The 14610-nt window shown below is 40.7% G+C and overlaps 1 protein-coding gene across 1 annotated transcript in view; it reads left to right on the top strand.

The window, feature by feature from the left end:
• Positions 1-14610, top strand: part of LOC124612622 (transcription initiation factor TFIID subunit 1) — a 226135-nt gene that overhangs the window by 152701 nt on the left and 58824 nt on the right. The window contains exon 16 of the mRNA XM_047140920.1: positions 7368-7501. Coding sequence (XP_046996876.1) covers positions 7368-7501 — 134 coding nt within the window. The remainder of the gene's footprint in view (positions 1-7367; positions 7502-14610) is intronic.

Here is a 14610-nt window from a genome sequence, read left to right as displayed (position 1 = left end):
GTAGTTTATGCAGGTATCGGTCACACATGGACTGGGAAGCTATAGAAATACATGAACATGACAATAGCTTCAACAAGAAAGAGAAAAGTCTCAAGGTGAATGGATTCTGGATTCCTGTCCTGCAGCGAATGACTGTTACAGGCAGCAAGGGAAGAACCACAGCGGTAATGACTGCAGAAAAGCTTTTGGACATTGGTATGCTCAGAGCTTGACTCCAGTCCGTCACCAGCAGTGGAAGATGAAGTTTTGACGATGTCAGCCACTTGTGGTGGCGAAATGTCAGAAAAATCAGCAAACAAACGTCGACTGAAGAACCCGAGACAAAAGCCAGCATGGTATTTGCGCACATATATTACAGCACGTTTTTGAGCAATGAAGAATTTCTTTTGTAAAGGTGATTTATCCTTTAACATTATTTCATTGACATTATTGAATGAAAGTATGTCACCTTACTGATTTGTCTCTCCCCATGATTTACAATGAATCTTAAGTGCAAATGTGGCTGATCTAAGATGTTTTAGGAGTTCCGAAACATGTTTTTCCAGTTTAAATCCTCATCAGTATGGACACCTAAATATTTTGAAGTTTTCACCCTATTTATTATTTCCCCACCATGTGTTACACTGATGCAGTACCCCTTGATGTGCAGAACTGAATATTCTGTATTTTTTCAAATTGAGGGTGAAACTATTCACAGAAAACCAGTCAACGGTACTTTTAAGAACCTTGATCCCCAGTTCTTCTGTTTCTGTATGTATACTTGAATTGATTAAAATACTGGTGTCATCTGCAAAAAGAACTCATTCTTCTTGTTGTGTGTTAGAAGGAAGATCATTTACATATATGAGGAATAATAGTGAGCCAAAAATTGAGCCTTGGTGAATCCCATATGTGATTTCTTCCCAATCACAGTTACAGCCCTGAACTATATTGGTTGCATTAATAAGTACAACTTTCTGCATTTCTTTGGTAGATATGACATTATCCATTGATTGGCCATACCATTAATCCCATAAAACTTCCATTTATCTAGCAGAATACACTGATTCACACAGTCAAATGCCTTAGATAGATCACAGAAAATATCAACTGACACTATTTTAGGTTTGTTGAGGATAATATTGTTACTAAGATGAGATGATATTCTAGAATACATCACTTTCTCAAAAATTCTGCAAAATGGCATCAGCAGTGAAACATCACAGTATTTGTTGACATGTCTCCTATAACCTTTCTACAAATAGGAATTTGACAACCGCATATTTCAGACTCTCTGGAAAAATGCTGTGAGTTAGTGATGCATTACTTGCTTCAGGTACGACCAGACTTATTATATGGGAGCAAATCTTTAGTAATCTATTGGAAACACCACCAGAATCAGATGAGCTTTTATTTTTGAGAGATTGTATAATTTTCTTAATTTCATAAGGTGAAGTTGGTATTATATTCATGTTGTTGTTGTTGTTATCTTTATCTTCAGTCCAAAGACTGGTTTGATGCGGCTCTCCGTGCTACTCTACCCTTTGTAAGCTTCTTCATCTGGGTAACTACAGCAACCTACATTCTTCTCAATCTGCTTAGTGTATTCATCTTTTGTCCTCCCTCTATGATTTTTACCCCCCCACACTTCCATCCAGTAATAAACTGGTGATCCCTAGATGCCTCAGAATGTGTCCTACCAACCGATCCCTTCTTCCAGTCAAGTTGTGCCACAAATTCCTCGTCTCCCCAATGCTATTCAGTACCTCCTCATTAGTTATGTGGTCTACCCATCTAATCTTCAGCATTCTTGTGTAGCACCACATTTCAAAAGCTTCTGTTCTCTTTTTGTCTAAACTGTTTATCGTCCATGTTTCACTTTCATTCATGGCTACATTCCATACAAGTACTTTCAGAAAAGATTTCCTGACACTTAAATTTATACTCGATATTAACAAATTTCTCTTTTTCAGAAACGCTTTCCTTGCCATCATCAACTGCATTTGATATCCTTTCTACTTCAACCATCATCAGTTATTTTGCTGCCCGAATAATGAAACTCCTTTACTTTTCTGATCTAATTCGTTCAGCATCTCCTGATTTAATTCGACTACATTCCATTATCCTTGTTTTGCTTTTGTTGATGTTTATCTTAAATCCTACTTTCAAGACACTGTCCATTCCATTCTACTGTCCTTCCATGTCCTTTGCTGTCTCTGACAGAAATACAATGCCACCAGCAAACCTCAAGGTTTTTATTTCTTCTCCCTGGATTTTAATTCCTATTCCAAATTTTCTTTTGTTTCCATTACTGCTTGTTCAATATACAGATTGAATAACATCAGGGATAGGCTACAACCCTGTCTCACTCCCTTCTCAACCACTGCTTCCCTTTCGTGCCTCTCGAGTCTTATAACTGCCTTCTGGTTTCTGTACAAATTGTAAATAGCCTTTTGCTCCCTGTATTTTACCCTTGCCACCTTTCAGAATTTGAATGAGAGTATTCCAGTCAACATTGTCAAATGCTTTCTCTAAGTCTACAAATGCTATAAATGTAGGCTTACCTTTCTTTAACGTAGCTTCTAAAATAAGTCATAGGGTCAGTATTGCGTCACATGTTCCTACATTCCTACAGAATCCAAACTGATCTTCCTCGAGGTCCCTTCTACCAGTTTTTCCATTCGTCTGTAAAGAATTCATGTTACTATTTTGCAATTGTGACTTATTAAATTGATAGTTCAGTAATTTTCATACCTGTCAGCATCTGCTTTCTTTGGAATTGGAATTTTTCTATTGTTCATGAAGTATGAGGGTATTTCACCTGTCTCGTGCATCTTGCTCACCAGATGGAAGAGTTTGCTCATCACTGGCTCTCCCAAGGCTATCAGTAGTTCTAACAGAATGTTGCCTACTCCTAGGGCCTTTTTTCTACTTCGGCCTTTCAGTTCTCTGTTAAATTCTGTACGCAGTATCATATATCTCATCTCATTTTCATCTACATACTTCTCCATTTCCATAGTATTGCCCTCAAGTACATCACCCTCATATAGACCCTCTATATACTCCTTCCACATTTCAGCTTTCACTTCTTTCCTTACCGAGCGAGGTGGCGCAGTGGTTAGACACTGGACTCGCATTCGGGAGGACGACGGTTCAATCCCGCGTCCGGCCATCCTGATTTAGGTTTTCCGTGATTTCCCTAAAATCACTCCAGGCAAATGCCGGGATGGTTCCTCTGAAAGGGCACGGCCGACTTCCTTCCCCACCCTTCCCTAATCCGATGAGACCGATGACCACGCTGTCTGGTCTCCTTCCCCAAACAACCAACCAACCAACTTCTTTCCTTAGGACTGGTTTAGTATCTGAACTCTTGATATTCATTCTTTCCTCCAGAGGTCTCTTAAATTTTTCTGTAGGTGGCATCTATCTTACCCCTAGTGTTATATGCTTCTACAGCCTTACATTTGTCCTCTAGCTGTTCCCAAATAGCCGTTTTGCACTTCCTGTCGATCAAATGTCTAATGGTGAATTTGAGCTTTATGGACCATAGATAATTTTGAATACAAAGTCCCCATATCAGTAAGACAGAATCTGAATTCAGTGAAATGAAGTCCATATATGAAAGATCATAATTTTTGGGGAAATTAGTGTCTGACAATATATGAAGCTACATTTAAGCCTGTTGCTGCATGGGGATGTAGGGTATGGTTACTGTGGTGTCACTGCCAGACACCACACTTGCTAGGTGGTAGCCTTTAAATCGGCCGTGGTCCGTTAGTATACGTCGGACCCGCGTGTCGCCACTATCAGTGATTGCAGACCGAGCGCCGCCACACGGCACGTCTAGAGAGACTTCCTAGCACTCGCCCCAGTTGTACAACCGACTTTGCTAGCGATGGTTAACTGACAAAATACGCTCTCATTTGCCGAGACGATAGTTAGCATAGCCTTCAGCTACGTCATTTGCTACGACCAAGCAAGGTGCCATTATCAGCTGCTATTGATCTTGTGATTAATGTATCGTCAAGAGCGACTTTCACCATTTATGGATTAAAGTTAAGTATTCCACCAGCTACGTCCGTTTTTTCTAAATTCGAATTTCCTTGACCTGTTCCAGACCTCACGCCAGCCTGCGTGAGCTAAAACGCGTGCCTTTTGGCTTCCTCTTGTATCCCGGTGTTGGCTCTCCTGCCAACCCATAACAGTTACTAACCAGTGCTGATGAGCAACTGCTTAGATTTTAGAATATTTGAAAGGTGAATCCTGCTAAAAACTCCATGGGGCCACGCAGAGAGACAGCACAAAGATAAATGAAACAAAAGTTGAACTCTTACCATCTGATAAAAGAAACTTATTACTACTACCTCTTCTTCTTCTTCTTCTTCTTATTATTATTATCTATTCATGGAATTGATAATGTGCCTTTATTCTATAAACCACAGTATGTAGTTGATCTGCACTTGATAATCCTGTCCACACTCTTATTCTCTCTATTCTTCTTTCACCCTCAATCAGTTAACTGCTGTTGAAGTATTTATTAGGTGTTCCTTTTGGTTATGCCCTAGATATGCAGTTTTCTTCTTTTAAATGTTGTTAAGGTTTCTCTCCATTTGTTTATCACAATATTTTTTCTGTGGTAGTTATTCTTGCTGTCCCAGCATTGTAAACATTCCGCATTACAAAGCCCTCAATCTTCTTTGCTGGTGGCATATTTAGCACCCATCCTTCAAAACAAAACAGAAGTACAGATCAGATGTAACATCTTACAAATCGAACTCTTAAGGTTTAGGTCTACAACTGCACTTGTGAGAATTTGCTTGAATTTTATGAAATCATTATGGGCAATCTCTGTGTGACATTTTATCTCCAGTCTTCACAAAGCAAAACTGCATGATGCTTATGCAAACTTGACTACTCTTTGTATTAAGAAGCCATCGTTAATAAAGAATTCAGGTTATTGTGTGACAATCATAAAATGTATCTTTTTGGTGTTGATGTTGAGAGCTAGATTACTGCTGTAATCTCCTGCTATGTTGATAAGTTATTGAAGATAATCTAAATTATTAGCAGTCAATAGCGTATCATCAGCATAGCAGATGTTGTTGATGATTAACCTTTATGCTATTTCTGTATCACCAAGTGTTTCCTTAAAGATACCCTCAGAGTACAAATTGAATAACAGATGTAAGATAACACATCCTCATTGGGCTTCCCTACAGGTACTAAACAAGCTGTTGACCTCATTATCAAACTTACTATGTGGTGTCTGATTCCAACAGAAATTCTTTATACACTGCATGTATTTCTGATCTGTATCCATTCTTTTGAGAATTTCCATAAATTTGTGATGTTATACTCTATCAATAGCTTTTTTGTTATCAATAAAATAGTCTCACAATTTTATCCTGATCATAGCATATTTGTACTTGAACTTGGAGTGCAACTATTGCTTCTCTTGTATCTAAGCCCAAACTTTCTCTCCCCAATGAATGTCTTCATATTTTGCATTTAACCTTTGATGAATGACTTTAGAAATATTTAAAAGGAATGGCTCATAAGACTCATTAATCTTTGATCTTTACATTTTTGCGCGTTCTTCATTTTTGGTAAGGAAATGGAAGTTGACAATCGCCATTTGTCAGGTTAATGACCTGTATCATAAAAATTGTTAAAAAGTTTGTGTAAGACATAGATATCTTCTTCATCAAGAAGTTTAATTAGTTCCACTGGAATTTCGGAAGCCGCTTCATTGGTTTTTGAGTTTTTGTTCGACTTTCTTGATTTCTTCTTTCATAATTGGAGGTCCCATTATATTATTGTTCCTAGAAATCTTAACATTTGGTCTATCATCTGAAAAGAGAGCCCTGAGATAATGTATCGAATGTCTCTTTCTTTTCTGTAACACCAAGAAGTATTTTATCTCTAGTGACAGTTGAGGAGGCATTTTTTCTTGTAAGCATCACAGTAGTTTCTTTAGCTTTTTATGTAAGTGAAAATCATCATGTGAAGCTTGTGCACTTTCAGTTTCTTCACGTTGTAACCCTCCAGTGTTTGCTAATTACATGTGGTTGGTAAAGAGCAAGAGAATAGCATGACTTGGACATTTTATAAGAGTGAACAGTGAAAAAAGGGGTATTGGAGTGGGGAGCAACTGAAAAAGATGGAGGGGCAGACCTCAAAACTGAAGGACGGGTCATATAGAGGAGAGTATGAGAATTACCACTCTCCCCTGTCATTGCCTCTCTGCAACCCTTGCCTTGAGGCTGCAAAAGTTAACAGAAGAATGGTGAGAATGAAAATGCTCAGTCCCACCTCATTTGTTATTCTTTCAAAATCTCTCCTTTTATTTGTTGTAGGGAGAAGGGACGAGGGGTGGGAGGTGGTTGGCTACCATTTGTTTCGTATGGTGAATTATGTTCTGTTCTCATACCATTATTTGGTGTGAAGTTTTTTTATTGTCAATGAAACAAAAGATCATCTATCAGCTTTATTGTATTTCAAAAATTTGTTCATTAGATTCAGATATTTGAAGCTTAATTACTGCCCATTAAAAATTGAATAATCTCATTGATTAACATTCTATTATAACAGCTAAAAGACGGTCACAAAATGAGCTTTTGGCCACAAAGGCCTTTGTCGAAAACAGACCACACACACACAACTCACACACATGTGACCACTGTCTCTGGCAGCTGAAGCCAGACTACGAGCAGCAGTGAGTGATGGCAGAGGCAACCATGTGGGGGTAAGGAGGTGGCTGGGGCGTTTGTGCAGCTGAAGCCAGACTACGAGCAGCAGCAAATGACAGCAGAGGCAACCAGGTGGGGGTAAGGGGGTGGCTGGGGCGGGGTGGGGGAGGGATAACAGGATGGGCGTAAGGGTTGATAAAGTGGTGCTGGGAGTGTGCATGGATGATGTGGAGAGAGGGCAGGGGAGAGGAGGTGGTTGTGTGTGTGTGTGTGTGTGTGTGTGTGTGTGTGTGTGTGTGTGTGTTTGTTTGTTTGTTTGTTTGTCCTTATCTGACAAAGGTCTTGTAGGCAGAAAGCTCATTTTATGAAAGTCTTTTTTTTTTTTTGTGCCTATCTGCGACTGAGCATCTCTGCTATATGGTGAGTAGCAACTATCTTTTTCATGAAATTGTTAAATACCATGCTAGATTTTCCATTGATTGATTCTAATAGCTACACCATTCACTAAAAGATCTCTATTTCATAAGAGTGATGGCTGTTAGTAGAGTGGCATACAGATCACTGTATAGAATCCATGTGCTCTTTAGAATTATTTTTTTTTATAACTGTGAACTGCATATATATTAATAAACAATAAATAATTTTTTCTCGGAAGCATTGAATGATAGATTAACATGCTTTGCTTGTTTCTTTATGCAGATAAAGAAGCTGTCTCGATGGGAAGTTATTGATGTTGTCCGAACACTTTCAACTGAAAAAGCAAAGGCAGGAGAAGAAGGAATGACAAAGTTTTCTCGTGGAAATAGATTCTCTATTGCTGAACATCAAGAGAGGTGAATAATAAGTGTACAAACCTTGCAAATATCCAGAGGGATATAGAACCATCCTATGAGAAAATTTTAATTATTTTCTATGTAATCATCATTATCATCATCATTGACATTATGGTTGGACATTTGATATATACTGCAAGACAAAAACATCTTTCAGACTTTTCGAGACATTATATTTTTCAGTTGTATGCATATTGTTCCAGAATGCCTCCAACTTATCATTATGTAACACAGCCCAGGCGTACTGCCTTACGTAAACACGGTGATCATTTTGTATTTTTTTAATTATATGTTTCAGTGTCAGGTCACACAATTGATGTCATTGCTGGTTTTGACTCATTACGAAATTGATATCAGATGCTATGAATACGTTACATAAGCAGCCAGTTACTATGTAACCTATTCAAATCGTATGATGGCTGAGTAAAATATCCGAGACTATTGATGGCCTGAAACTGAGATATATAATTTAAAAAATCTGTTAAATAGTTTTTTTGGTCTTTTCTTATCTGTTAGAATTCAACAGATCACTTCCATAGTCTAGTGATAATGTTTTTGCCTGGCTATTCGTTTTAATTCTAGTCATAATTATGTCTTCATTTCAAGTTTGTTTCCAGACCCATTTATTTGTTTTCCTCACTCTCCCAGTAGTACCCACCATGCTTCTCTAGATGTTGTCACCTTCAGTATTTCAATGATAACCTCAGATAAAATCAGTGTCTCACTGTTATAAGTCAGAAATGGAAAACTGCTCTGATTGTAACCATTCTGTTTGGGGTGACGCCTCACCGCCTCGTGCATTCTTTTCATAAAGCTGTTATCTTCAGCTGCCCTAAATCCCTCGTAAACATTCTGTTTCAGAACCATTCCTTACCTCCATGTGCTTACTGTTCATCCAGCTGTCATCTTAAACTGTCCTAAATCCAATAATTCACAGCGTGGTTTTCTGATATAATTGTTCATTTGTGTGGTTTTTTATTTATTTATTTGCTGGCTATAAAAGATTTCAGTCTAATAGTAATTTATTTTCAGGCCTGCATGCAAAATTGATCTGTTAAATCCTTCCTCTCTGATTTTGTATTCAGTAATAATTTCAAGTTTTTTATCAGTGTCTTTTTGAAGTTTGCTTGAACATTCAGATCCGATCTTCAGTGCTCATTAGAATTGTGCAAACCAGTATGTGCCATGGAACAACTTTTACCTTAAAAATCAGTTCTGTGTAAGATTTTGTGACATAGTACCTTAGCTTAGCAAAATATTTCATTCAGCAGCACATACACAGGTTTTTTTAAATATAGGTTTCAGATATTCCTACAGGAATTCCTGTACTTTTATGTTCGGACACCAATACCTTCTGAGGTATGGGGCGGATATTTTACTTGTGACAAGTAATTTTTAATATTGACAGCCTGCATTTTATTTACAGATGAGGCTGGATTCACAAGAGATGCCATAGTAAACTACCATAGTATGCACATGTGGGCAGATGCAAATCCTTGAGCAACCATGGAGATGAGGCATCAGGATTGCTTTGGTATCAATTTACGGGCAGCAATCATCAGTGGAAATCTCTTAGAGCCATACACTTTATCAAATAGATTAACAGGTGCTGTTTGTATCACTGATTTCTGCGTGATAAATTACCGGTGCCATTGGGTGATGTTGAACTTGCAGAAAGATGACGACTGTGGTTTATGCACAACAAGACACAACCCCCATTTTCTATTTATCATGGGACTGTACTTCAATGCAATGATCGATGAGTGATGGATTGGTCGAGGAGGTCCTACAGCGTGGACTCGCATTTTCCAGACTGTTTGATTTATGGCTACAGAGACATTTAAAAGCATTGGTGTATGCCCAACCTGTTAGCTATGTGCAGACATTGTAGGAACATTTGACCAGTGCATGTGACACAATCCAAATGGAGCCAGGTGTTTGAGTTTGTGATTCGCTGTGAAGAGGGGCTGAGGGACGTTTATGATGTGAGGTAACCACTTGCAACACTGTCTATAGCGTCTACTCCTACGTAACAGACAGATGGGAATGAGAGGACAGATTGCTCTATATCCCAACAGGTATAGGTTTCTGGATATATAATTTTAGTTTTGACCAATATAATTCCCTGTAGGAATTTCTGATACTTTTTTTGAGCACCCTGTATGTCAAGTAAGATTTGATACTAGAAATATAAATGTCTCTTAGCTCTGAAGGAGGATATTGACCGAAAGCTGTACAACATTTGCTATCTTCTTTATATGTCTGTTGACAGCACAAGGCCTTAACTAGTGATCACACACTTTTCCTTGACCCCTCTGTGATTGATGGATTGACTTTGTGCAGCCCTGGAATGTTCACAATTGTTGCCACCCTTTAGTATTGTGCACCATAAAAGTGACTAGTCATTGTGAATATAGTGTTCGTCCATGTGCATTGTTTTGCATAGTGATTTTAATATCATTTACATAAATAAGCAAAGAGGCTATACTTGGTCCACCTAGCTACTCTTCAATCAACTTTTGTGTCACTTCTGCAGTGCATTAATGGATTAGTGTTCATTTTGTTTAAGAGCTGTAAGCTCTCTGTTCTGGGAAAAAGAGGCAGTGCTTATCTCAGCAGCCAGTGTGTGCTACATTGTGATCACAAGCTTACACTCCCAGCATCCTTCACTCAGGGGCCAATTAAAAGTGTGCAGTCAATATATAGTGAGTGGGTAACTTCACTCCTTCCATTAATCAAATAAAACTTACATTGCTATATATATTTTAGTGGAAACAAATGTCTCAGAATTATGGCTGTGCATGTAAACAATTGGCATCAACAGAGAATCTGATGGCTGTTTCTCTTTCTCACGTTTGTTTTCATCCTCCCCATATTCTCCCCCATTTTTCTGTTTAATGAACTTCTCCATATCTGAAGGTTCCCATTGCACCCTCCTCAGATTCTGTGGTAAGATTGCCCTGTGGATAGCCCATCAGAAACTGAAAACAGATGAAGCATGAGAACAGAAAGAACATATACTGAACTGTGACAAAGGAGCAATCCATGTTCAGATCTCCCCCATGGTCCCCCCACCCCTCCCCTCTTTTTTTTTCCTCCACAAAATTATGAACTGTCCATCTGGTCATTGACATTTCTGTTTGCTGGATTCAAATTTGTTGTAATATCTGTTTCCAATAGCGAAGTGTAAGGAATGTACAGGTTTGCTTCTTGAATTCCTTTGTTGTAACATAGTTCACATCCATTTATTTGTTGTTTCCATATATGTGAGAGGTCTATGTGTACCTCACCTGCTCGCACCATTTGTCACATTTACTCTCACCAGTAATACATTCTTACCACATGACTCATATATTATAGCCAGGATATAGTATGACAATTGGCAAAACTACAGAAGGAGAACAAACATGTCAATGACTGGATGGAAAGTTCATAATTTTGTGTGTGCGCACTTGTGTGTGTGGGGCATGAGGGAGATTTGAACACAGATCTCTTTGCAGTCCAACACCATGACCACACAACCATGACACTTTGGTGCTTGCAACTCATTTGATGTTGCACATCTTGAGCTTGGACCATTCACTGTTTCTATTTTGCTTCTTTTTTCACAGTTCTGTACCCTTCCTTCCTGTTTTCATGCTTGATCTGTGTTCAGGTTTTGATGGGCTATCCAGTGGGCCATTTTATCAGTAAATCTGAGGGGGGTGTAATGGGGAGTTTCCCTTGTTAGGTACACTTTTAGTGAATTGGTGTCGCAGGTTAATAGGAAATTACTGTTATTGTTGCTGTTGTTGTCTTTGGCGTCGTCATTGTCATCTTCAGTCAGCAGACTGGTTTGACGCAGGTCTCCATACTAGACTATCCTGTAAAAACCTCTTCACTTCTGCATAACTGCAGCATTCTACATCCATATGAACATGCTTACTGTATTCAGGCCTTGGTCTCCCTCTACAATTTCTGTCCTCCCCCTCCCCTCTCACCCCTCCTCCCACGTTGCTCTCCATTTCCAAACGCACTATTCCTTGATGCCTCATGATGTGTCCTATTAACGATGTCTTCTTTAAGTCAAAGTTAGTTTTCCTTCAGTTTGATTCAGTACCTCTTCATTAATTATCTAATCGAACTATCTAAACATCAGCAGTCTTCTGTAAGGCTACATTTCAAAACCTTTTGTTCTCCTGTTGTCTGTTTTGTTCATTATCTGTGTTTCATTTCTGTACAAGGATTCACTCCAGACAAATACTTTTGGATTAATTTTCCTGGCACATAGTTTTATATTAAGTGCTAAACTATTTGTCTTTTCTTTCAGACGGACATCTCTAGCTATTTTCAGTCTACATTTTTCATCATCCCTATGTTGACTATAATCATTTATTCTGCTGTCCAAATAGCAAAACTCATCAATTCTTTAACTGCCTCATTTCTTAATCTAATTCCTCAGAATTGCCTGATTTAATTTCACTACATTCCGTTACCTGTATTTTGGCATTGGTGATGTTCATCTTATAAACTCTTTTTCAAGGCACTATCCATTCTGTTTGACTAATCTTTCAGGTCCATTCTATTTCCATGTGCTTTACCGTCTCCAACAAAGTTATAATTTCACCGGCAAACCTCAAAAGTTTTTATTAATTCTCCCTGAACAATCAATTCCTTTTCTAAGTTTTGCTTAGGTTTCCTTTACTATGTGGCATATGTCTCTGATACCCCGTGCTGCAGAATTTGAATTCCCGCCAGATGTCATGGACGTCAAAGACCCCTATAGGTCTCTGCACCATCGCGCTGTAAGCTGTGGCGGTGTGCGTCTCCTGGCCTGCATTTAGTGTGAGGGCGACACAGTGGAACACATTGTTGCAGTGACCAACAGCAGCACCCCTGATAGAGTATTTAAGCGCCTGCCTCTCGCTCAGCCAGCGAGTCTAATGTTGCGTACGTCTCTGGACACATTGCCTCGCGTTAGACAGCTTAATTACTTTCTTGTTCTGTGTACAAGTGGACATGGTTGTTAGGTTTTCTTGTGACTCCGTTGTTTCGATCTTGTTGTAGTTCGTTCTGTCCTTGGTTGGTCGTGTCCGTCCTCTCCCATTGTGTTGTTATTCGCAGGCCGCTGCGCAGGTCCTGCCGCACTTTCCGTCACTGCAACCCCGCGACCATTCCGGTTGCAGTTACAACATTTTGGCGATGAGGTAAACAGTGGTCATTGTTGGTATGGAGGCGAAGTTGGTCTGTCTGCTGGAGCAACAGCAGCAGCTCATGCAGCAGCAGCAGCAGCTCCAGTTAGACATCTTACAGCAGTTGCTGCGATTGCTAATGGACAAAGTCGATGCCTGGGACGTATTACCGCAACAGCTTCCGAGTCCTCAGGTGTCTGATGCTTTCCTGTGTCCGCCGTCATTTCAACCCTTTAATGACACTAAAGAGGACTGGGAAACCTACTTACATCAGCTGAAACAACATTTCACCGCTTTCAAGTCACGAACGACTCCTTGCAGCAGTCATTGTTTTTGTCTTGGGCCTCCCCAGACAAGTTATTTCTTCTCCGCAAGTTGGCACCCTTGTCCGATCCTATCTCTTTCCAGGAGATATGCCTTTTGCTGACAAACTATTATTCCCAATGCTACCATGTGGTCGCCTCTCAGCTGGAGTTCACCAGTACCATAAACAGCCTGGTCAATCGGATCGTTCCTGGGTCACAGACTTATAGTGTCTCAGCCATCAATGCGATTTTATGTGCACCAATCAGCAGTGTAAGGCTTTGCGTGCAGACTCCCTGATCCGGGATGTGGTGGTTCAGCTGGCTCCCGATCGTGAGGTCCGTACTGTGGTGTTGAAACTCAACAACCCCTCCTTGGAAGAGATTCTCCGCATTGCCCACTCCTTTGAAATTGCTCAGGCAGCTAACGAGCGTCTTGTGGTGCTACCACAGGTGGTGGCGATCGCAGCGTCACGGCGGGTTCCGCCCTTGTGGCGTCGACATGGCCCGGCCGACCATGGCCAGCGCCGTCGGGACTCCTCGTTGTCAGATGTCTCTGTGGCATCGGCACCTCCAGTTGCCGGTCCCTCCGCCCACTTTCATCATGCCCACAGTGCTTTACTGCACATTCGCAGGCTGATTGTCCCCACCCTCTATAACAAGGAGGACCACATCTGATCGGTTTGTTGTAGTCGCTCTCCTCGCTCCAGTCCTGCCCCTCCTGGGCCTCAAGTTACAGTCCATGCTCTGCAATCGGTCGTCCCACAGGATGACCTATCAGTGCGGAAGCTTTTTCTCACACTCTGCCTTTTCACTGAGGATGACCGTTTTCAGGTCGACACTGGGGCCATCATCCTCCCTGATTAATATGGCGACATATACCCAGCTGGGCTCTCCTGAGTTTTCACCTCCCTCTTACCGTTAGGTCGCCTACGGAGACGGTTTCATTCCCCTTTGTGAGCAGTTTGTCATCCAGGAGACGTACAAGCATGTTCCCGGCTCCTTGCCCTCTTTGTCGTCGACCATCCATCGGCTTCGAATATTTTTGGCCTGGATGCGTTTCAACTGTTTGGCTTTTCCATTTCCAACGAAGTTAAGGTTGTGTCCATGGCTGTTCCTTTTCAAGACTTGGACGATCTATGCCCCGCTTTTGCGTCGTTCTTTGCAACGGATCTCGGATGTGCTTCCGGTTTTCAGGTGCACCTCACCTTACGGCCGGATGCACAGCCTTGCTTTTTCTGGGCCTGGCCCCTTTCGGTGGCCTTACAGCCGGCAGTCAAGCAGGAACTTGATCGGCTGCAGGCCGCTGGCATTCTGGAGCCTGTAACTTACAGCACCTGGGCGATGTCATTGGTGGTCATACGGAAACCTAATGAGTCCCTTCGGCTGTGTGGGGACTTCGGCGTTACAGTCAATGCTCAGTCCCTTGTTGACTCTTACCCCATTCTCTGACAGGAAGACCTTCTCACCAAGCTTTCCGGGGGAGAGTATTTTTCAGATATCGAACTGGCTGAAGCATACCACCAGTTGCCTTTGGATGCCGAATTTCAGAACATCATGGTTATCAACATGTCTTTTGGATTGTATAAGTGCAAGCGCCTTCCCTTTGGTTCTCTTCAGCGCCGGCCATTTTCCA

This window comes from Schistocerca americana, chromosome 4, assembly GCF_021461395.2.
Source record: "Schistocerca americana isolate TAMUIC-IGC-003095 chromosome 4, iqSchAmer2.1, whole genome shotgun sequence".
In the NCBI taxonomy this organism is placed as follows: Eukaryota; Metazoa; Arthropoda; class Insecta; order Orthoptera; family Acrididae; genus Schistocerca; species Schistocerca americana.
The sequence above is the reverse complement of the archived record's forward strand: the minus strand, read 5'-3'. Positions and strand labels throughout refer to the sequence as shown.